The 24,870-nt window shown below is 32.9% G+C and overlaps 1 protein-coding gene and 1 pseudogene across 7 annotated transcripts in view; one reads left to right on the top strand and one right to left on the bottom strand.

The window, feature by feature from the left end:
* The window catches only part of ADGRB3 (adhesion G protein-coupled receptor B3), a 679,308-nt gene that overhangs the window by 382,364 nt on the left and 272,074 nt on the right, over window positions 1–24,870 (top strand). For all 6 annotated transcript variants that reach the window (XM_081037440.1, XM_081037439.1, XM_081037435.1 and 3 more), the window contains one exon: window positions 8,978–9,021. In XM_081037440.1, coding sequence (XP_080893566.1) covers window positions 8,978–9,021 — 44 coding nt within the window. The remainder of the gene's footprint in view (window positions 1–8,977; window positions 9,022–24,870) is intronic.
* LOC308490880 (small ribosomal subunit protein eS27-like) lies at window positions 14,747–17,583 on the bottom strand (annotated as a pseudogene). Its single transcript has 2 exons — window positions 17,310–17,583; window positions 14,747–14,785 (listed from the first exon to the last, which is right to left on the bottom strand). The product of its transcript is annotated as a small ribosomal subunit protein eS27-like (transcript).

Raw genomic sequence — 24,870 nt, 5'->3', positions numbered from 1 at the left:
ATGTGATCACTGTTATTGCCTTCAAAATTCAACTATTTTAGATATGACATATTTCTAATATCACTTCTATCTAATTTCAACTATATCAGAAGTATCTGCTATACTTTTCTGAGCTCAGAAAATAATAATGACTTGCAAATTATATCTGTTTCATATACCACATGGGAAAAAAATGAAGAATAGGAATTAATAGTTATAATGCGTCTAGGGGAAAGCCTGTTAAATTTTTCTAAATGAAATGTGTTCTTTTAAAAAGCTTTTTAACAAATACCATTTCAAGTGTGTTAAATATATTAAGACCCTTGGGAACTGGTAGGAATAGGTAACAGAAAATATGGAATTTTGAAATTCTAAATTGTAGTTAGCAAAGCCAGTTGCAGTTTTAACCACCTTGTAAGTCATTGAGTCGGATACTATTCTTAGTTCAGGTTTTTTGGCTTATGACTTTATTCTTATGGCCTACAGAATCAGGGTTTGTGGTGTTTCATGCTTAGGCGTAGTCATTGCTTGCTCTAAAGAAATACCAAATTTGCTTTTCCCATAAAAGAGTTGTTTTTCTTTTTTATTACTTAAGGTTTCTTCCATGTGACATTTACACCTATCTATGTTGTTTGATTTTTGAATGCATAAGGAAATTTATTAACATTTTTGAAAGGAATCATTGAGACCTACAGATGTACAGTTGAATAGACCTAAATGTACACGCATATACACATCACGTGCATACATACACTAACCCACCATTAGGATGCCTTGGGTCTGACAAATCTGAGCCTGCTGTGACTTTCTAAGATAGATAACATCCCTATCTTTACAGATGAGTTAGAAGTCTAAGTAAATAAAAGCATTTTAGTTATTGCATTCCCAAATAACTTTGCAAGCCAGAATGCACATTATTTTTCCAAATAAACAGTCTTTATGTAGTTCCATTTCTACTGACACGACAGGTCTACGAGTATGTTGGCCTACTGTCTCTGCTGTCTAGTCTTGCCTTTCTTTTTATTTCTTCCTCTGAACAGTAACTCAAATAATCTAGATAAAATGATATGACTATCGTTCAGGATTGAAAATAATCCACCAGGTTTATCGGTAGTTCTTAAATTGGACATATTCACAAAACATCTCTTGAGAATTTGGACTTGTAGGTTTGTTTTATGTGTTTGTTTGTTTTCCATATTCACTTGCATACTAATAGGATCAAGGTAACAAATTAAGGAGTTTTATGTGTATACACTAAAATTAATCATGAGCCATAACCTTTGTAAATAATAGTGGAAAACACAATGGGGTACTGTAATGAATTTGCTTGTTATTATTAGATAAGCATGAGAAACAATGAAAAGAGATTCCAACATTCATCATTGGGTATTTTCATGAATATTAAAGGCTGGTAACAACCTAAGGAATTAAAAATCACTTGGCAAAGCTTAGAGAAGTCCAGTCTATGCATCTATAATTTCTACAAAAGGGTATTTGTATCCCTTTACTTTTTGAATTACTCTCCTATCCTTGCTTCTGTCCATTTGGAAGAAATTTCTGATGTTTTGCCTGCATAAAGCTCTTGGTAATTTTTATAGGAGAGTCATGAAATGCTAACTAGACAAGCAGATTGATGCCTTTGCCAACAGCTGAAATTGAGATAGAATTGTTTTCAAGCAACAGTTTGTTTGGGTTATATCCTAAATTTGAAACTTTAGTAAGCATTCTTTTCAATTACATTTCACATTCAGTTTAGTTTTACTCATAATACATAGTAATATTCTTCAAAAAGAGGTTAAAATAATTATGCTATTGTTGGAGCAGGGGGTCAACAAACCTTTTCAGTTAAGACTCAGAGATTAAGTATTTTAAACCTCTAAGCCATGTCTCTGTCCCATCTATTCACCTATGCAGTTGTAGTGTGAATGCAGCCATAGACAATATATAAACAAATGGCTGTAGCTCTGCAATAAAGTTTTATTTACAAAAATAAGTGGCTGGCAAGATTGGGCCCCTGGGCTATATCATTTGTCAATAATGGCCCCCAAAGATGTCCGGATCCTAATCTCCAGAAACTGTGAATATGTTATGTTACAAATCAAAAGATATTTTGCAAATGTGATTAAGGGTAAGGACACTGAGATGGAGAGATTGTCCTGGATTATCTGAGTAGGTCCAGTTTAATCACATGAGCCTGTAAAAGTGGATAACCTTTCCCTATGGCTACGGTCAGAGAGATGCAACTTAGAAAGTACTCAACTTCCAATGCTGACTTTGAAGATACAGGAAGAGGGCCAGAAGGCAAAGGATATAGGCAACCTCTAAAATCTTAAAGCAACCCCTGGTTGCCAGGCAAGAAGGAAATGTGGACTTAGTCCTATAACTGCAAGGAACTTAATTCTGCTGAAAACTGAATGAGCCTGAACGTGAATTTGTCCCCAGCTCCTCCAGAAAGCAGTGCAATTCTGCCAATGTGAATTCTTGAGCAGAGACCAGACTTCTGACCCATGGAAACTGCAAGATAACAAATTTGTGATTCTGCACTGCTAAGTTTGTGGTAATTTTTACAGCCGCAATAGCAAATGAATAACCCTGCATTGGAGCATTGCAAAATTTTTAGATTATGAAGGTAATATATATGTATACATTAATAGGGCCATTTGAACCAGATATATAACAATACTGATAACACATTATTCAAGAAAAATAAATTAGCAACTAGAAATTATATTTTGTCCTGCTGATTATTATACCAGCACTTTAGGAACCTGATTAAAATAATCACCTTACAGCAAGAATGGCCATTGTAAAGAGGAGGTGGCATATTAGGGAAAATCAGAGGAAGCCACGAGATGGCACTACCTATGCAGCCACAGGAAGAACCTTGTGGAACCCGATGCTGCATGTCAGGGACAACTCTTGACATTTGCAGATATGTTAAGTTTTTAAAGCAATGTAGCAAAACTTTTCTGCTGACAGCTGATAGACTGGAGCAGCAAAAAAAAAAAAAAAAAAACAGCCCTGCCAGCCTTTGTCTCCACTACACCTCATAAAAATATTATTAGGACACATTATTATATCCTCTTAGCTATAAAAGGAAAAGATTCAAGCCATGTGTTAAATCTATAAAGAATCTAGTTATTTATTTATTTGTGTAGGAAATTATTTGCCGCTTGAAGTCATAGGAAATACTTGGAGAGTTTGTGCCTCCTAGATGACCCATTTGTTTGTTGAGAGGTTCACCAGATTCCTTGCAATCATTATAGGAATGATGTAACCATATGTGGGTAAGACACTCTGGCACATATACGTGGAGGCAATGATTGTCTTTGAAGGCTACACATAGAAATACTCCGTGATAATTCTTCTATATTTTATTGTTTCCCATATGTCAAATGCAAAGTATTCATTGAGAAATAATGTGCATTCAGGTTAGTGATATATCTCAGAAATTAGAGAAGCAAGCTGTTATCACATCCACAAAAATAGTGTCATCTGGTTAATGTGAGCTATTGAGTAACCATATAGCAGAAGCTGAATATATGCTCTCTCCTTGTGTTCCAAATAAATAGCTGCCAACTCCTCTAGAAGAGCTATGTAACACATATATGACTCGTTCTGATAAAACAATATTCCGCGTTTCTCACTTCAGTGGCCCTTACATCGTTCTGCTTTCATTAAAGCCAATGCTTTCTTTTTCATCTCCCTGATTTGACTGGTTCCCAATGTGATTCTTTCTTTGGAACCCTTGTAAACCCATTCAAAAATTCTGTATCTCTATAGTCCTATTACTAAAACACGGTATTGCATTTTCGATGAGGCTCTCTAGACTTTAGATATCTATCAGCCACCCCCGAGAGAGAGAGAGAGAGAGAGAGAGAGAGAGAGAGAGAGAGAGAGAGAGAGATGGATTTAGTTCTTTTTAAAAATCATTTAAAAGTACTAAAATATGAGAGAGGATCTAAGACATACATGAGATGGGGATGGATACACATAGGATAAAGACAGTATGGGAGGAAGATGGTATCAGAATGATGGAGAGGTCAATGGATATGGGACTGAGTGGGAAAGGAGAATTGGAAGAGATGTGGGTTATAAAAGAATGGAATACAAATAAGAATTGAATGAGAAAAAACTAAATAAAAGTACTAAAATATGAAACAGCACCCACCATAACCTTGCAAAAAGTTTTGAAGAACATTCAACAGACTACTTCCTGTTGTCAAGTTTCATATCATATCTTTTTCAACTGTATCATCCCCGTGGGTGGTGTATTACGCTTTCAGGGTCTATGGAGCTCTTTGTAGCTTAAGAGACGTAACCCAGTAAGGGTTCCCTCCCATTCATCAGCTTTTAGGAACCTGTTACAAATAAGACTACAGAAAAATTTACATCTACTAAGATCTTACCTACCGTAGCATGCATTCCTGGAATTATTTTGTGTGTTTTCACAAGACGCATGAGAATTATAAACAGGATATAAATTATTTTTTTCTGGATCAGGTCAGTTATTTTGGAAATGTTCCGGAGAAATTCTTAAAATCTATTTGTACGGTTATCTAATGATTACAACTAAACTTTTGAGGTAAGAGAATGGGAGGATAAACTTAGCAAACTCCAGGTTATTTTAATGCAATGCTTTTATGTCTAAAATTTAGAAAATTAAAGAGAGATAATATAGTGAACAGTCTTGCTCCCATTCACATTCAAAAAGTCAATGTACAATTCAATAGAAGACGTGACAGAGATAATCATCTTGGAACATCTGAGTCAGAGTATTGGAAGTGATGAAATAGTTATGAAGTCACTGCCCTTATTTATGTCCTTAGATGCTCTGTCTCTTTACTTGGTTGGACATTATAGACAAGAGGGTATTTTTGTTTCCAGAGAACTGTGAAAGGTACAAGAAAGCTAAGAGTTTTCCAATTCAGAATGTATTATGGCACATGAGCACTAAGGAATTGAAAGTTTGAAGAAAAACAGTAAAGTAACCATATAATATCTGTGTGTGTCTTGAGCGATTTGTCTCCAAATTTGATGTGGATACATATTAAGGGGATGTGGAGGGTCTAATTATTAGAATGCATGTTCCTAGTTTATCCCTAATTTCAAAATTAATGGAGCCAAGGAATCCACATTTTTTAATAAACATCTCTGTCATTTGAAAGTAGATCCAGAGACAACACTTTGAAAATGTTAAGATATCAAGAATGTAAATAAGATACTATGTGAATTGAATTTATTCAGAACTTAAAAACACCAAGGAAAAATTAGAGAAACTTGGTTTTTATTTATTTTTATTGTGACTGTTCTCTTTTCTGTGACCAACTTCCTTCAGATCTCTGCTCAAATATTATCTTCTTGATAAAGCCTTCCCAACATACAAAATTGCAATCCATCCCCTTCACACTCTTTCCTACTCATTGTGATTTACTTTTCATCATAGCACACGGTACTATTCAGCATATTATATATTTACTTGTTTATGTTGTTTGTCTCTCCCCTTGCCCACTTCACTATAGTTAAGCCTATGAGGCAGGATTTTGTTTTGTTCAATGTTGTGTTCCCAGTGCCTCAAGGATACCTGGAATGTAATGGGAGTTTATTAAGTGATTTTTGCATGAATGAGTAAATAAATGGAACAAATTGTTTTGATCATCTTTTGGCTCTATTTTCTGAGTTATGTAATTTATGAGAGTAATTTACCATGATGAGATGTATTTAAAGTATTCCATAGTAAAATTCACTTATGAATGTCCTCCAAGAATCATTGAGAATGAGGACTAGAAAAGACGTCAAACTCCTTATTTTATATATATATATATATATATATATATATATATATATATATATATATATACACACACATATATAAAGAAAAGTTATACAGATCAAAGGAAAAGAGAGAACCACCAAAGGAAAGGAGGAAAAAAGAAAAGTTATGCAGAACAAAGTAAAAGACAAACCTGGTGCTATATTCTAAAATAGCTATGTCTAAACAGATATATTAGTTTGGTTGTTGTGGAAACTGAAGAGAGAAGTAAAAGAAAATAGGAAATACTATTAAAGACACTTGAAAGTGGTATGTAGAATATCTATGGTAATTAGGTTATTTGGGTCATGGTATATTTTTAAAATGCTTAAAAGTGGGTGAGTTGAAATGTTTAACAAGAGTGTAATTTTGAACAGAGGCAAGAGGAAAAATCTTTTTTTGCTAAAAATGTGGTTTTTCAATAATAGCATATTCTTTCCCAAAGTTTTCAAATACATGCAGTTTTAATATTGCAAGTGTCAATTATATTGACAGCTTTGTAAATTAATCTTCTTTAGCCCACTTATCTCATTTACCTGACAATTTTTGTTTTCTTACTTTTAAGCATTTCTTAAATCTATTTTTATAGGTTAGTTCACAGCTTGCCTCTTTTCCCCTCGCTCATGTCATTACATTTTGTCACTGCTCTTCATCATTGAGCTCACTTTATTTCCTGGTATTGATTTCCCATGAATTTCTCATAACAGATCTTATAGCAGAGTACCATTGAGAAAAGTACCTGAAAATTATAGCAAGTATTTTATAAGTGGTATCCTAGCAGAATCTTTTAGCCCTTTGTTTCTTATTTAAAACTAATCCATCTTTTTTTTTCCTTTATGACCCATTACATATTCTTATATTCCTTAAGTGAGTGGTCTGTCCAGGTACTGAGATTCCTCTAATTTGTTCTGCTTACTTTTCTAAATTTCAAATATTTAAATAATTGACCTCAGCTCACAGTACATATCTAGTGACTGCATTAAAATGAATGTTAGCGGGTTTTCTGTCTGTCGTGTATGTCCCAGAATGTGTAGGGAAACATAAGATTAAGTGGTCCATTTTGGAACCTATAATATTCTCACATGGATGCTTTTTAAATGTTCACAAAGACGGAAAAAAAGAGAGAAGCATCTAAGAGATGAGGGGTGAAGAAGGTACAGGATAAAGCTGAGGAATGAAAAAGGTGTGGGATAAGAGTAGAAGAAGCATTTCTCATCTTTATTTTTATCTGAAAGTAGAAATCAGTTTCTTTGGAGGAGTGAAAAGGAAAGGGATACCCAAACAATTTAGTTCGTGTAATATTTCTTTTCTAATATTATTTTATTTTGTTGTAACATATTATGAACTCTAATTTTGAAATATCAATCATATAATCAGCATTCTGTATTGGTTTATACAGAGATTTAACTTAATCTACCTCATACATTATTAAAAGAAGTGAACTAGATATAGAGGATGTTGTCTCAGGTTCTTCACCTACATTTACTTTCTACATCCATGAAATATATACTCCCATACCTTTCATTGTAATATACCAAGGATAATTTATTTTCTATAAAGTATTCTCAGCTCTTTTGAGTTAATACCTATATATACATATATATATATGTGTGTGTGTGTGTGAGTATATATATATATATGTATATATATATATATATATATATATATATATATATATAACATGACTTTGATACAATATTGTGTTCTGCTGAGGATTTCTTAAGAAGTCACAAGCTGTACACAAATTTCAGGTAAAACCAGATAGGGTCTCATAGAACAGATAAAGAAACCAATTTCAAACACCATTCCACTCCCCATCCCTGTAACATTCAGATCTCTGTCTCCTGTAAAAACCAGCTAAGAACCCACTTCTTCCATGAAACGTGTTTTGACAGGGTGCATATTCACCTATGGGAAGAAGCCAGTACCTGTTTCAGAACTGTAACTTTTACCTGCCTTGGCCTACTCATCATTTTATCAATGTCTTGGAAAAGGCTGTCTATATATTCTGTTTATTTCTTCATCCTGTAATGACACAAAGCTTGGAAGCAATAATGAATTTGTGGGATGCACAAGTCAGGGTTCAAAAAGCTCCTAAGAGATTTCAAGTATGAGTAATGCCTGTCAATCTCAGGAAGAGACTACCAAATATCTGATACAGTCTCGGATTGCATTACTAAGAGCATGGACCTTCATCGGACAGGCAATAGTACTACTTCGTTCTGAACAAGTAGGACACAAGTGAATGGTTTCTCTAAACACATTTTAAAAGTGTGTGCTGTGTGCTTCAGAAAATGAGTGATGTGGAGGATGAGAGAATTTGAAACCAATAGAGTATGTTAATAGAGAAAAGAAGACTCTTCAGAAATATGATAGAATCTGCAGATATCTAAAGATATTGCCTAAAGGAAGAATTACTAGGTTAGTTTCAAAGGGAAAAATAAGAGCCAATGAATGTGGACAGGCAGACAGAAAGAAAAAAAAACTTTCCAATGATTAGTACTCTTCAAAATAGAAAGTACTTCCCTGAATAATCAAGTGTAAAAAAACTCATTGTGTCATCCTGAAGGTCATGGTGGCTGCTAAATACATAATAATTAAACCTAATAAAAAGCACTTTTTTTCTCATAATTTCATTAGACATGACTCTATATAATCAGTTGATTAAGAAGGTGTTGCAAATCAACAAACTCTCTGGAAATTGACAATTACTGCAAACATCTCTTGCCTGTAGGAAGCTGACCAATTAGAGGAGGAAGAGGAAGTGGCAGTGGTGGTGGTTGCACATGTGCCTAATGCAGGATGTTTCACTGTGATTTAAATATTGTAAATACTTTGGTCTTCTTAAAGGAAACAACCAGCAATTAATATTTTAGAGAAAAATAATATAAATCATCAAAGTATGGACCTTTTATTATATGAGAGCTTCATTTTCAAGTTTCAAAAAAATAAATACAGGTTATAGTATGGTGAATAAATATTTTTTTTCATGTGAATAAATAAATTGTGAAAGGAGTCACCAAATCTATGAAAAAGGACATGAAAAAACTTTATGCAAAAAAGTGGAATTTTAAAGTATTTTACTGAAATTTAAGAGTTCTGCCATTCTGTTTGAATTTTACACAATCCTTTGATTTTTTATGTACGTATTCAAGATACATTTAATCTTTCTCTGCTTATTTTTAGGGTACTTTGAATCCCTATTGTGTGTTATGGGATGACTCAAAAATGTAAGTGACAGATGTTTTCTTACATTACTTTGGACTAAATATTCAACGCACATTAAGTTATTTCAGCTTCCTGCTAGTCAATGGGAATATGATAAGTTACTGGGGTGTGAGTTACACTCAAAGAGAAAACATTTTCCTTTTTTGAATCTGCAGGACAGCATGATGAATGTGTTTGTGTGTGTGATGATGCCATCGGGTTACGTCCCAAGATATGATCGCATTACTTAATGTGTAAGGCACATTGTGATGTGAATTCTATGAGGATTTTTAAAAGCTCTGATATTTTAAAATTATAGAAGCTTAAATGCTATTTCAACATTTGGCCCTAGTAATTCAGTTTAGCATTGCAGAATAAAATAGCAATCTCTATAGTCATTTTGCCAATACATTTCTTGTGTGACCTTGAATCTATTATCAGAGTAATGCAATATTTATGTGACCCTTCCAAATTGTTTTGTTATAAAAATGTTGAGTGACATTTAATTTGCTTACTCATATATCTTATGAAATTCATGAAGACAAAAGAAAATAATTACAATAAATAAGATGAATAATTCTTCTATGTATCCCTTTGTTTATACAAGTAATTGCAATATATTGGTCAAAATCATCTTAATCTCTTTGGTAATTCTATGAATTTTAAAGTCTTAAAGAGCAGAAAAATCCATGATTACATCTTAATTAGACTCCTATACTTTAAAAACTTATGTAGCTTTACTTCAGCATAGTAGCCAGATAATACAGTCAGGTTTCGTTTTGTTTTGTATTATGTGGAGGGGAGATAAAAACCAATAAATCCCCAAAACTAATACCACCATAGGTATGCTGTCAGACGGTACTATGTTGTTGGGTTCTACGTATTCTAAGATTTTCCTGTGTTCTTCACCCTAAATCTGATCTACATCTGAGGTTTTATTATATGATTTGTCTCTCACCAGTAGTTATTGGAGAGTCTACAAGAGGAGCATTCTTAGAATTTCTAGGTAAAGAGCAAACCTATAGGCAGTATGCTCATTCATTCCTAGGATACTAATACGTACAATTTACAGTTACTTATGTGGTTGAGAAATCAATGATATTAAGCGCATTTTTTACTATAGATTCTGATATTTTAGGGATCCTCTTCTATGGACCTTAGTGCCATAAGGAGAATCCCAACTTGCCCTGGTGATAAGATGAGCTGGATGTCCTTAGTGATGTCAGTATTTTTTGTCTTTGAAATTCTACAGGAAAATCCATGGGTAGTAAAATTTTTGTACGCTTTCTTTTTGACCAGGAGCCACAAAAGACTTGGTAGTATATTCTACCAAGCACTGCTTGGTATGTTGTACAGCCAAGAGAAAAATAAAATCCTATAGAAATCTATGTGAATGTTTTCTATTCAAGAAAAATAGGCCACCTTACACCTACTTGCATATCTCCATGAATACTAGCTTTGATTTAATCATCTTTTTAGTGGGTAGAGTGCACTTCTATCTTGACCCAAACAGGTGTTAGTTTTCCAAAAGACCTTTAGGACTGTTAAAGGGATACTACAAAAGGAAACAGAATTCCCCTATTTTGTGTCTCTTCAATTCCTTTCACAACTGTCTAAGGTGTTGTTTAATTTATAAAGCTATTGGTGTTTGAGGTCAGCTTTAAGCTTAGGAATCAATCACGCTCTACTTTCTCTAACATCTGCTGGTAACATGACTCTTATCCATTACAAAGAACTTGTCTTAGTTTCACAAAATTTAACCTTTAAGTTGTCCTTGAAGAAAACAGTGAGAGGAAGCGTGTTCATCTGCCTTTCAAAGCAGACTATCTCAAGAGATTAGTGTAGTTCATGTTTCCTTGATGTGTCTGTTAAGTGATAAGAAAAATTTCCACTGCCGCAGAACTTCTGTCCCCTCACACTTCCTACCAGACTCTTTCATCATTAAATTGTTTTTCTGGGTGAGTTTTAAACAATGAAGGTTAAGACCACTTTATTTCATTTTTTTTACATCTGTTCTACTGTGATTATGTTCATATATATAATAGTTTATCAAGGCAATGATTTTAACATTGAGTATAAGTACTCCAAGTATAGTTAATAGTGAAGAGATATAGCTACTTCTTTTTATACAGAAAAGGGTTGACTTAAATGATGATTTCAAGATTGTAATACAGTTGAAATTAAAGCTGTCTTTTAATCTTGGTGTAGGCTATCAAATTGCCTTACTTTTAATTTCTTTAAATTAATGTTTAATTATAAAAGTAATACATGAGTATATTTTACTTGTTAAACTTTAACATAACTGCTAAAACAAAAGGCCCCATTAATAATCACCACCTTGGATCTCCACACCCACCCATGTGGAGGTCCCTCCTATTTATATTTATATTCCACCAAGGTCCCTCCTATTTATATTTTGCTATGTATAATATCAAGCATTCAATTATGCATTGACATATGTATGAAGTCATATCATAGAAATGAACAGTATTTTAACATAAATGTTATCATACTGTATGTAACACTTGACATTCTCAATTTTTAATTCAATAATATATCATGGAAAATTTTTAAATTTTACTACCGTGTTTCCTCAAAAATAAGACCTAGCCTGACCATCAGCTCTAATGCATCTTTTGGAGCAAAAATTAATTTAAGACCTGGTACATTATATTATTATATTATATTATATTATATTATATTATATTATATTATATTATATGACCCTGTCTTATATTATGTTAAAATAAGACTGGGCCTTATATTAATTTTTGCTCCAAAAGACGCATTAGAGCTGATTGTCTGGCTAGGTCTTGTTTTCAGGGAAACACAGGTATATATATATATATATTTCATTCCTTTTACTTGCTGCATGGCATAGACATATTGCAATCGATTTAGTATCCTCAATATTGATGACACTGTGGTGGTTTTCAATTCATTTCATTTTATTATATAAACTGTGCTTCTGTGTTTCTCCTTGAGGTTGTCTCTGACCACCCAGTCCAAAGCATTACTCTGTTGTTCTCTTTATATTACCCTATTTTATATTCTTCATAGCATGCATTCCTACTATCTTCTTTGTTTTTGTTTTCCCATTGTCTGTCTTTCCCACTAGAAAGTAAGCACCATAAGTGAGATACTTTCTTTCTTTTTTTTTTTTTTTTTTTTTTTTTTTAAATTAATTTTATTGGGGTGACAATTGTTAGTAATAGATACTTTCTTTCTTATTCACTACTATATTCTCAATCCCTAGTACACCTGTACATAGTATACATTCAAGAAATATTTATTCATTAGTTTTGTACAAGAATGAATGTTTGAATATTTCTCAGGTACCCTTGCTATTTAAAACCTATTTCTGTTTATGTTTTGTTTTATGAGTGACATATATTTTTAGAAATTAATAGACCTAACATTGGAAGTTTGAAGGGAGAATACAACTTGTTACATAGTAAATTCCATTATAAACAATTAATTTCATTTCTAATGGTAATCTACTACCCTGATAATCCCAAAGACATTTTATTTTGCTCTGATTAGACACACTAGTTTTAGACAATTTAAAAACATATTTTCATTCTGCTTTGGCTAACTAATTTCCAGGATTTAGAAAATTCTTCACCATGGCTGACCCATGAAATAAATTAAAAGCCTACTGCAGAAATAAACTTATTTTAGTTAGGAGAAAACTTCCTTTGTAAATGTTTTATTTTAATGTAGCTTAAAAATCTGTCATTTGGGTGACTGATAATTTGCATGTTTTTTGGGCTACTCTAAATTTGGATTTTGAGTATTGGATCACGTGTTGTGACTACATTTCCTGATAAACCTGTAATTCTTTCTTTAAATTAGCCTGTGGTCTTTTACCATGGATCTTAGTAGCACCATGTGATGCTATCAGGTCTGTAAAGAATCATGTTTCTTTTCAGAAATTCAGTTTTAATTGCATACATTTTAATTATAACGTCTTAATTATTGCTAAACTATTTTATCAATCCATGTATAACATATTTGTCTACTTATAGTTGAAAACAAAGAACAAAGACTTTAAGGATTAGACTTTCCATTTATCTGTATTTCAAATTGATTTTTTGGAGTCAAGACTAGCAATAATCACAACTTGATGAGACTGACTGACACTGTCTGGTTTTATGTCAAAGTTCAGTATTTCAACTGAAGTGATTCCTCTCCTTTGCTTCTGTTATCCTTAGTTCTTTATACCCAGAACATCTTCCTCTCTTTTATGATTCATATCGGAAGTCACCATTTTGTTTACCTAGTATGATTCCTAGAAAATGTAAAACTGACACTCTAGCCTTATCCCATCACTCCAGAAAGATTGGCATCATGTTCTTTTCTATTCAGGTGACTGGCATACCTGTGACATTAGGGAGACAAAAATATTACACCTTTAGAAACATACACTTTAAGAAAGACCTATTAGCTCTTAGAAGCCAAAAGCAATTATGCAAAATATTACTATTATTGGGAAAACAACCTTTCCACTCCAAGTAATAACCAAATGATAAAGCTCTTTTTAAAAGTTCTTTTCAAGTTATGCTAGCCTGGGGCCAAACTAACATGGACAGAACTTAATATTCTTACTCTTAGTATAAAGGAACAAAAAGAACAAGGGAGAGATCTTGTTGGAGACTTAATTTATACAATAGGTAAGATATAAAACAGACCAAGAACAGATCTGTAAAATAGTAATATGATGGTAGTATTGTTTTAGGGGAAATATGGAAATATCCTTTGCAGACTTTATAGTTACCTGACACCTTAAGCAGCAATGAAAAAAGAAAGGAACGATGGTAAAAGAGGATAATGGGGGTTAAATGTATGGTGATGAAAAGAGAACTGACTCTGGGTGATGAACACATAATGCAATATATAGATGATGTATTATAGAATAGTACACTTGAAATCTTTATAATTTCACTAACCAATGTCACCCCAATACATTTAATTAAAAAATAAAAATAAATTTAAAAAAAGATCATGAAGGGTTTGACTTTTATTCTAAAACAGTAAAATGCCAGCAGGAACGCCTTTTTAAATATTAATCAATTTTAGAGCACTTTTAGGTTTTCAGAAAAATTTAGTGGAAAGTGCAGAGTTCCCATATTCCTGTATAACCCCATCAACACTCACCTGCTGTACACAGTTTGCCCTATTATTAACCTCTTGAATTAGTGTGGTAATTTGATGAACAATTGATGAACTAAAATCTCACATCATTATTAAGTTTCACAGTTTACAATAAGTTTCATTTTTTTGTATTGAACATTCTATGGACTTTAATAAATGTTTAATGACATGTATCTACCACACAAAAATAAAAAAGTCTGTATTCAAAATATTCAGTGTACTTAAAGCCATGGTTCCAGGAGATAACTATTTCTAATTTCTTGATAATTCTATTAATTAAAGACAGGATTTTAAAACTACTAACTTAAGTATCATTACCTTTATTGCACAGATTGGTATGTTTAAAACATGTTAAAATGTAACTGAATACATCATGGCAGTCAACACTTTGGAAAGAAATTACACGATTACTTGAAAAACATGATGTTCAGTCTTCCAAATTAACATTTTATGTGCAACTTCTAATACATCCAATATATGTCCTAGGTGTCAACATGTTTAATTTTACCTGATAGTCTCCAAGTTCATATTTGCTTCTCCATAATCAAAGTGCTAAGAAATAACTCTTTCTGACAGGCATATGATATAACTGCCTCAGTGGGTATATTCCACCGAGAGCCTGTGTAAATCCAACTGCAGAAGCGGTGAAGTTAAATTTTAGTCATTTCCATCTAAAATGTCAGGATTCCATGGAACTTCCCGTTGTCTATCCAAGCCCAACCATCAATGCTTTAATAATATGAAAATAAATTATGCTTTTCCCCTTGTTATAGTCACACTAACAGAAACGAGACTATGAGAACTTTACATTTGATATCAAAACAATAGTCTTTATAAATTAAAATTTACCCAATCTATAAAAAACTAAATATTGTATCATTGTCAAAAATAATCATGCCTAAATTCATACCAGTTATTGGTGTTCAGATTTACCATTGATAAAATTTTTGCTTCTGTCTGCAAAACAATCATGATCTGTTGAAAATACTGCAGAAAGCACTAGAAAAGCCTTACTTTTCTGAGAAAATAACAATATAATTAAAAGTTCATTGGTAGAAACAATAATAAATGGAGCTTTCTTTACTTTTGTTTTTCTGCCTTAGAATTTACATTACTTTTTGAAGTTTTCTGATATCCACAATTGTGTGTTTTCTCATAAAGCTATTATAATTTAAAATGCTCTTGTTTCAGCTTCCTTCAGGGAAATTTTCTTTTTCATATTTTAAAATGTTGTAACTTTTCTTTAGATTGTTTTAAATTACATCATAGATTTTATGGTATTGGATCTAATTTCCTGAAGGTGTATTCTTGGATCTAATTTCCTGAAGGTGTATTCTTGTATTAGTTAGTGTATAACAATACCTTTTTAACTGGTAAATATAAGTGCTTCTAATATTATTAACAACCCATTATGTCCATTAGTATGATCTATGAAGTTTAAGAAACATTACATTATTCATTCCACATATATTCCGAGGAAAATCTTGGGAGTGAAATGGCACCACATAATTTATTTTTGTTATTATTGTTATTATTATTATTATTATTATTATTAGTAGTAGTAGTAGTAGTAGTAGTTTCAGGTATACAAAACAATGTAATAGTTAGACATTTACACTCCTCACAAAGTGATAACCCCTCCCCCCAGTATACTACCCCTCTGACATCGCATATAGCTATTACTATCCCGTTTACCATATTCCCTATGCTGTACTCCACATCCCCTGACTATATATACCGGGGGTGCCAAAAAATATATATACACATGACTGTATTCATCATTTGTTATCAGTATATATTGAGTATTACAATTTTAATACAGTTTTTTTCCTTTCTTAAAATGTGTATACATTTTTTTGGCACCCTCTGTATATATTATAGTTGACATTTGATATTATTCAGCTTCAGCTTCAGGTGTGCAGTGCAGTAATCAGGCATCTACATCATCCATGAAATCTCCCTAATAAGACGAGTGCCCATTTGACACCCTATAAAATCCTTACAACACACATATTTTTTTTTGGTAACCCTCACCTTGATCCTCCAAAGTAACAGTTGGTAAACTCTAGCCTACAGATTGTGGGACAAATCTAGACTGATACTTGTTTCTGTAAATAAAGTTTTATTGAAACACAGTTATGCCTGTTTATTTACCTACTGTTTATGACTTCTTATATCCTACAACTGTAGTGTTAATTTATTGTAACAGAAACCATATGGCCCTCAAATCCTAAAATGTTTGCTATCTGGTCCTTTACAGGGGAAAAAAAAGGCAAATTCTGCTCCAGTGTTTTCCAGCATTCTTCACATCTTGGCACATATAGAAATAAACTATACAGCACACTGGGGTAAATGAATGAAAATATTTGCAAGCAAAGTCAAGATAGGGTGCTCAAGGGGATCAATATCTCTATTAGGCCTGGAAATTTCTCAATCATTATTTTTGCAAGTACAGATTCACCCAAAATCTGTGTCATCTTCATCTGAAATCCTAAAGAATGCTGTTTCCTCTTCTCCTTGTATCCTAACCTGTCGTTCATATTTTCTGCTATGTGTTTTCTCAGTGATACATTTTGGAAAAATTTTTAACCTAGTATTCAGTTCACTATTTCTCCATTTTTGTCCAACTTCTTATGTAATAATTTGGAGAATTTTGAATTTAAGTTATCATTTTTTTCTCATTTCTAAAGTTCCCATTTGCTAATGTTTTTAATCTATTAGATTACTTTTTAAAGATTTTTATTAAAATATACCTAACATAAAATATTATAATAGTTTCAGGTGTACACCATAGTTATTCAATACTACCACCTGGCACTATACATAGTTATTTCCATAACATTGACTATATTCCCTATGCTTTACTTTACATCCCCATGACTATTTTGTAACTACCAGTTTGCACCTTTTTTTTTTGCACTTCTTAATAACTTCACCTTTTATACTCTGTGTTCAACCCCCCTTCCATCACCCAGAGAAATCTAGTACCGTTCTGACACCATACATAGTTATTACAATATTATTGACTATACTCCTCATGCTATACCCTACATCCCCATGTCTACTGTGTAAAAACCAATTTGTACTTCTTGTTTTTGTTTGCTTGTTTGTTTGTTTTTCTTTTACACAAAATGTGTTTATTGGGATGGTTCCTCACTCGTCTTGACTCAGGGTGTTTTAGTACTGCTTCGTTCTGAAGGGGCATCCTTCTGTAAGCCTTGCTTTTCCTCCGTAGGCTGACAGAGGACCATGGAGCAGCCAACACACAAATCTACCATTTGTGCTTGGCTAAACATGGTGGTAACTTTATAGCATCCTGGGCATTTCATGACCATGAAGTAGGAATTGGAGCTCTGCACAAGGTGCTTCTTCTTATGTTTCCTCTTCTCCTCTTCTGGAGAGGGATGAAGGAGATCCTTAGCGAGAGGCATGTTTTTGTGGGGAGGTCATCACCACCGGGAAGCCAATTTGTACTTTTTAATCCCTTCACCTTTTTCACCCGCTCCCAATCCCCTGACCATCTGGCAACCATCAAAATCTTTATCTATAAGTTTGTTTCTGTTTTATTTGTTTATTTTGTTCTTTAGATTCCACATATAACTGAAATCACATTGCATGTTTTCTCTGTCCGACATATTCCACTCAGCACAATACCCTCCATCCATGCCACCACAGATGGAAAGAATGCATTCCCTTCCATGACCAAGCAATATGTACTTTATATATCTAGCACCTACGCTTTATTCATTCATCTATCAATAGACACCAAGGCTGTCCACATCTTGGCCATTGGAAACAGTGTTGCAATGAACATATGTATATACATGTCCCCTTGAAGTAGAGATTTGGGATTCTTCAGATAAATTACCAAAAGTAGGATTACTGAGTCCTTTCTTGTCTATTATTATAGCCTTTGTTTTAAAGTCTATTTTGTCTGTTATACGTATTGCTATGCCAGCTATTTTTGTTTCCATTTTCATGAAATATCTTTACCCATCACTTTATTTCTCTTTCTATCTAAAGTTAGTCTCTTGTAGGCATCATATGTAAGGGTCTCGTTTCCTTATCCATTCAGCCACCCTATCTTTTGATCAGAGCATTTAATCAATTCATATTTAAACATTGTTTTTAGATATGTAGTTGCCGCCATTTTATTATTCATAGTTTTTCTTTTCTTTTTTTCTTTTTTATTTGTCTTAATGAAATTCTTCAAGATTCCTTGTAATACTGACTTAGTGGTGATGAACTCCTTTAACTTTCACTTGTCTGGGGAGCTCTTTATCTGCCCATTGATTCTAAATGATAGCTTTGCTGGGTAGAGTAACATTGGTTGTAGGTACTTGCTTTTCATCACTTGGAATATTTCCTGCCACTCCTTTCTTGCCTGCAAAGTTTCTGTTGAGAAATCAGGTGACAAAATCTTATAGGGACTCTCTTGTAGGTCACTAACTGTGTTTCTCTTGCTGCTTTTAAGTTTCTTTCTTTGTCTTTAACCTTTGGTATTTTAATTATGATGTGTCTTGGTGTGAGGCTCTTTGGGTTCATTTTGTGTGGGACTCTCTGTGCTTCCTGCGCTTGTGTGTCTCTTTCCTTCACCAGGTTAGGGAAGTTTTCAGTCATTATGTCTTCAGATAGGTTTTCAATTTCTTGCTGTCTTTTTTTTTTTTCTTTCTGGTACCACTATGATGCAAATTTTGCTATGTTTGATATTATTTTAGAAGCCCCACTTTTTTTAATTCTTCTTTTCTTTTTGTTCTGTTACAGTGTTTTTGCTATCTTCTACATCATTGATTCAGGACTCTGCTTCATTTAATCTACTGTTGATTTTCTCTAATGTATTCTTTATTTCAGTTATTGTATTATTTATTTCTGTATTATATTTCTGTATTTATTTCTGTATTATATTATTTCTTATTTAGTTCTTTTTTTATGTTTTCTATGTCCATTTTTCTGTTTCCTATCTCTTTGTTGAAGTTCTCCCTGAAATCATAGAGCATCCTTATAACCAATATTTTGAACTCTGCATTTGGTAGATTATTTGTCTCCATTTTGTTTAGTTATTTTTCTGGAGCTTTGTTCTGTTTTTTTTATTCGGGACACATTTCTTTATAGTCTTCCCCCTATAATTATTGAACTATTCACCATATCCTGTAGCATATCTGTTGGGAATCACTGACATAAAGTACTTTATGTCTAGATCATTGTTAACTTGTATATTTTTCTGCCTTATATTATAGCAATTTGATATTTCTTTCTAGATTTTTAAGTACTTTAGGGATTGGAACTGTGTCACATTCATATTTGTAAATATACCAAATAGTGCTCATTAAACTTATCAATTCATGTGACACATATTTCTGGAGATCCTATTATTTGTTGTGCTATTCAACGTGCCTGGCACTAGAGAACAGACAAAAATACCTACTATATGGAGCTTGGATACATGATGTGAGAAAGGAAGGTAATAAGAACATAAATATATTAGATAAATACAGTGTGTTAAAGGGGTAAAATTTTCATAGGGAGATGTTATCAAGATAGGAGACTAACGAATGACATTTAATTTAATTTATTTATTTCTATTCATTTGATTTAGTTATTCCAAGATTCCACCATTTATTACACAACTAATATTTATTTAACAAGTGCCCAAAATACGCCAGGTAACACTTCAGGATACATTTCTGGTTACTCATATTTGACCAAGTGCTTTTCCAAGCCACCTAACTAACTGTGACATTTGGTGGTAGAGTTCTATGTTCATTCCAGTTAGTTTTCCCTAAGTGTTTGGCCCTCCATCTTATAGTGTGTCTGCGGTTTAAATGTTTGTCCTTTTGGCCCCATAGTCTGTCCCTTTGGCCCCAACTTTCCAACTAAATTGTGTAAAATTGAAACATCTAAAAGTTCCGGCCAAAAGATATCCATATTATATAAAATAAAAAGTCTTTTAAGCAAAAAATAAAAAATAAAAACAAAGAGGAAGAGTTTTTTCTTTAACATTCATTTTTTACATACTATTAAAATTCAAACTTGAAAACTTGTTGGCCTTATTAATAGGTGTTTCTAAATCCAAAATATTACCAATTACATCTAGATTTAGAATTTTCTGTAGACAATTTATATACACATGAATAGTAAGACCACAAAATTTTTTCCCCTGAGGGGTAGGGACATAGTACAACGTGGGGGCAGGACTCATCCACACATACCCTAGATGTTTCCTGTTTGCGGTTTTTTTGTTTGTTTGTTTTTTTTAAGATTTTATTCTGGAATATTGGGGAACAGTGTGTTTCTCCAGGGCCCATCAGCTCCAAGTCATTGTCCTTCAATCTAGTTGTGGAGGGCGCAGCTCAGCTCCAAGTCCAGTCGCCATTTTCAATCTTTAGTAGCAGAGGGCACAGCCCACCATCCCATGCGGGGAGTGAACTAGCAACCTTGTTGTTGAGAGCCCACACTCTAACCAACTGAGCCAGCTGGCCGCCCCTCTGGAAGCTCAGTGGCAGCTCATTGAAAGACCACAATTTTTGAAAGAAATAATATTCTACAGTATTCCTCATAGTTCATTGAAAATACTTTAAAGAAGTAGGAGCTCCAAATTTATCAGTAAGGCTGTCTATTTGAGTATATGAAATTGAAAATTAGCTTCAACTTTTTAGTCAGTAATATAGAAAAAATTATGATAATAAATATTACTACAACATATCTAATAACTCTAAATGTCAGATTCCTTAAAATTCAAAATGAGCCTAATAGTGCCTGTTGCATGAAGTGGTCATGAGGTCAGCAGAAAAAGTGCTTTACTGGTGCTCGTCCCAGTGGCTAAAACACGGGCAGGTGCTCAATAAAAGTTTGGGGTTGGATGAGTTGATTCATTGGTTGATTGGTTCATTGGTTGGTTGGTTAGTGGGAGAGTCTAACATGGAAAGATAGCTATTCATATATTTTTTTCTTACCTGAACAATTGGCCCCATGTATCTGGGAAAGCAATTTTTTAAGGTGTCAGATACCTTGAGAAAGGAAAAAAAAAAAAGCTAACCTGGATAAAGTAAGGCCAGGACATGCTGGCCATAGAAATCTCTCATTGGTGTTTACATGTGCTCTGCCCCTTACTCTATCTTCCCTCATTGTCCCTCTCATCCTCACAAAGTCATTGAATTCAGTTTTCAAAGTATTTACTTCAACTAAATGTTTTAAAAATCAATAATAGCAAAACTGGGAATTCATCCAACATTTCTCACCAATTTATACTGTTCTTGGAGGCCCTGGGATGTTTCCAAGAGACCTTTTTGACAGGAGTTTTTTAAATCACGTTGTTAAAATATTAATGGATATAGTATTAATAAGAGCAACCTAGAGCTAGCTGTGAAGGATAGCCCCCTAGTGAACCTCTTAACTTGCTCATGTCTGTGGTTCTATTTCTGAAAAGATCTAGGTTTAAGTTGCTGAGTGTTCACTTTAAATAATTTAGAACTGTATTTTTTCAGTTTTTTCAATGACTCGGGCTAAAAATTTCCCCAACTTATATATCCTCTAAACAACAGCTTGGACTTTTTTTTTTATAGTTAACTTTCTATTTCCTTTTGTTATGTTAAGCCTAAAAACTGCCCACTTGTACCATAGTTAATAATTATTTTACAGCTTTGGGGTCAATGACATTTAGTAATTACAGGTAGCGAATGTCATCTCTCCTTAGATACCATTATTTAGGCAAGTCACTGTGTATTTGTAAATATCTCTTAAAATCCTTAATATTATTTTCCAAAGTATGTAAAATATAGATTTGAGTGGACATTAGCAGATGTGAAATCAATGTAAAAAAATTATTTAAAGTTTGGTAATAAATACATAGGTTATAGATTTAACTTTGGAGATCGCTGAGGAAAAGCAATAGGAAAACAATGTATGTGGTAGTAATGATATTGGTTAAAACTTGAACCTACTTTTTATCAAACAATGATGTTTGACATAATGGACAATAGTAATTATATTTGAGAGGCATAAATCAAATAACAACTTTAAGCACAATATCTTACAAATTATACGTGCAGTCAAATTGAGGTCTTATTGCACATGATATTTTGCAAAGATTAAAAACAAGTCACTGTAAAATAAAGCATAGGGAATATAGTCAGTAATATGGTAATAACTATGTATAGTGCCAGGTGAGTACTAGACTAGTCAGGGAGATAACATCTTAAATTATATAAATATCTAATAACTATGTTGTACACTTGAAATTAATATAAAATAATATTAAATATCAGCTATAATTGACAAATTTAAAAAGGGAGGGAAATGGTGGAGGGGAATAAGAAATCCAAATTTCCAGGTATAAAACAAATAAGTCATGGGGATGTAATCTACTGCATAAGGAATATAGTCAATAATATTGTGATAGCTTGGTAGGGTGTCAGATGGTTACCGGACTTATCATGGTCATCACTTCTTTAGGTATATAAATGTTGAATAACTAGGTGTATTCCACTTGAAACTAATATAATACTATATGTTAGTTATATTTTAATAAAAATCTTTAAAAAATAAAATTACAGTCATACCTCAGAGATATTGCAGGTTCAGTTCCAGACGACTACAATATATTGAATATCACAATAAAGCTAGTCACACACATTTTTTGGTTTCATGGTGCATATAAAAGTTATGTTTATACTATAGTATAGTCTATTAAGTGTATGATCACATTATGTCTAAGAAAACAATGCACATATCTTAATGAAAAAATACTTTGTTGCTAAAAACTGTTAACAATCTTCTGAACTTTTATCAAGTCATAATCTTTTTGCTGGTAAGGATCTTGCCTCGATTTCAATGGCTGCTCACCGATCAGGGTGGTGGTTGCTGCAGGTTGGGGTGGCTGTGGCAATTTCTTAAGATCAGATTGCAATGGATTTGCTTTATCAGTTGATGTTTGCTTTCACAAATGATTTCTCTGTAGCATGTGATGCTGTTTGACAGCATTTTACCCACAGAGCTTCTTTCATAATTGGAGTAAATCTTCTCAAACCATGCTAGTGCGTTATCAACTAAGTTTATGTAATATTCTAAGTCCTTTGTTGTCATCGCAGCAATCTTCAGAGCATTTTAAGCATTTTTAGCTTCCATCTCAAGAAACCACTTTCTTTTTTCATTCATGAGAAACAACTCCTCATCCATTAAAGTTTTTATTCATTTATTTTTTCTTTAGTTTCAGGTGTACAAAACAATGTAATAGTTAAACATTCACACCCTTCACAAAGTGATAACCCCCCTAATCTACTACCCCTCTGACATCCAGTATAGCTGTTACAATTCCATTGACTATATTCCCTATCCTGCTGTATTCCACATCTCGTGAATATATATGTATATATATTTATGAGTGTAGGTGCCTGGTCACTGCATTATACAGCTATACACCTGAAGCCAAAGTTGAATAATATTAGATGTCAACTATAATTATAATTGTAATATTATTCAACTTTAGCTTCAGGTGTATAGCTGTATAACGCAGTGGTCAGTCACCTACACAGTCTGTGAAGTGTTCTCTCTAATAAGTCCATTAAAGTTTGATCATGAGATTGCAGCAATTCAATCACATCTTTAGGCTCCACTTATAATTCTAGTTCTCTTGCTGTTCCCACCACATCTGCAGTTACCGTGTTTCCCCAAAAATAAGACCTAGCCAGATCATCAGCTCTAATGCATCTTTTGAAGGAAAAATTAATATAAGACCCAGTATTATATTATTTTATATTATATTATATTACATTATATTATAGTATAGTATATTATGTTGCATTGCATTGCGTTGCATTATATTATATTATATTATATTATATTATATTATATTATATTATATTATATTATATTATATTATATTATATTATAATTATACCTGATTTTATAGTAAAATAAGACTGGGTCTTATATAATATAATAATTATTTTTTGTTACAAAAGACGCATTAGAGCTGATGGTCCAGCTAGGTCTTATATTTGGGCAAACAGCATATTTCCTCCACTGAAAACTTTAACCCCTCAAAGTCGTACATGAGGGTTGGAATCAACTTCTTCTAAATTCTTGTTAATGTTGATATTTTGACTTCTTCCATTGAATAGCAAATGTTCTTAATAACATCTAGAATGATGAATCCTTTCCAGCTTTATAATTTATTCTCCATATATCCATAAGAGGAATCATTATCTGTGGCAGCTATAGCCTTATAAAATATATTTCTTAAATAATAAGACTTGAAAGTCGAAATTACTTCTTAATCCATGGCCTGCAGAATGGACGTTGTGTTAGCAGGCATGAAAACATTAGTCTCATTGTACATCTCCATCAGAGCTCTGGGGTGACCAGGCACATTGTCAAGGAGCAGTGATATTTTGCAGGAAAAATAAAAAAAAAAAAAATATATATATATATATATATATATATATATATATATATATATATATATTCTGAGCAGTAGATCTCAACAATGGACTTAAAATATTTAGTAAAACATGTTGTAAACAGATATGCTGTGATCCAGGCTCTACTGTTCCATCTGTAGAGCACAGACAGAGTGCATTTAGCATAATTCTAAAGAGACCTCAATTTTTCAGATTGGTAAATGGATATTGGCTTCCGCTTGAAGTCACCAGCTGCATTAGCCCCTTAACAAGGGTGAGTCTGTCCTTTGAAGCTCTGAAGCCAGGCATTGACTTCTCCTC

Source organism: Rhinolophus hipposideros (genome assembly GCF_964194185.1).
Source record: "Rhinolophus hipposideros genome assembly, chromosome: 3".
Taxonomy (NCBI): Eukaryota; Metazoa; Chordata; class Mammalia; order Chiroptera; family Rhinolophidae; genus Rhinolophus; species Rhinolophus hipposideros.
The sequence above is the reverse complement of the archived record's forward strand: the minus strand, read 5'-3'. Positions and strand labels throughout refer to the sequence as shown.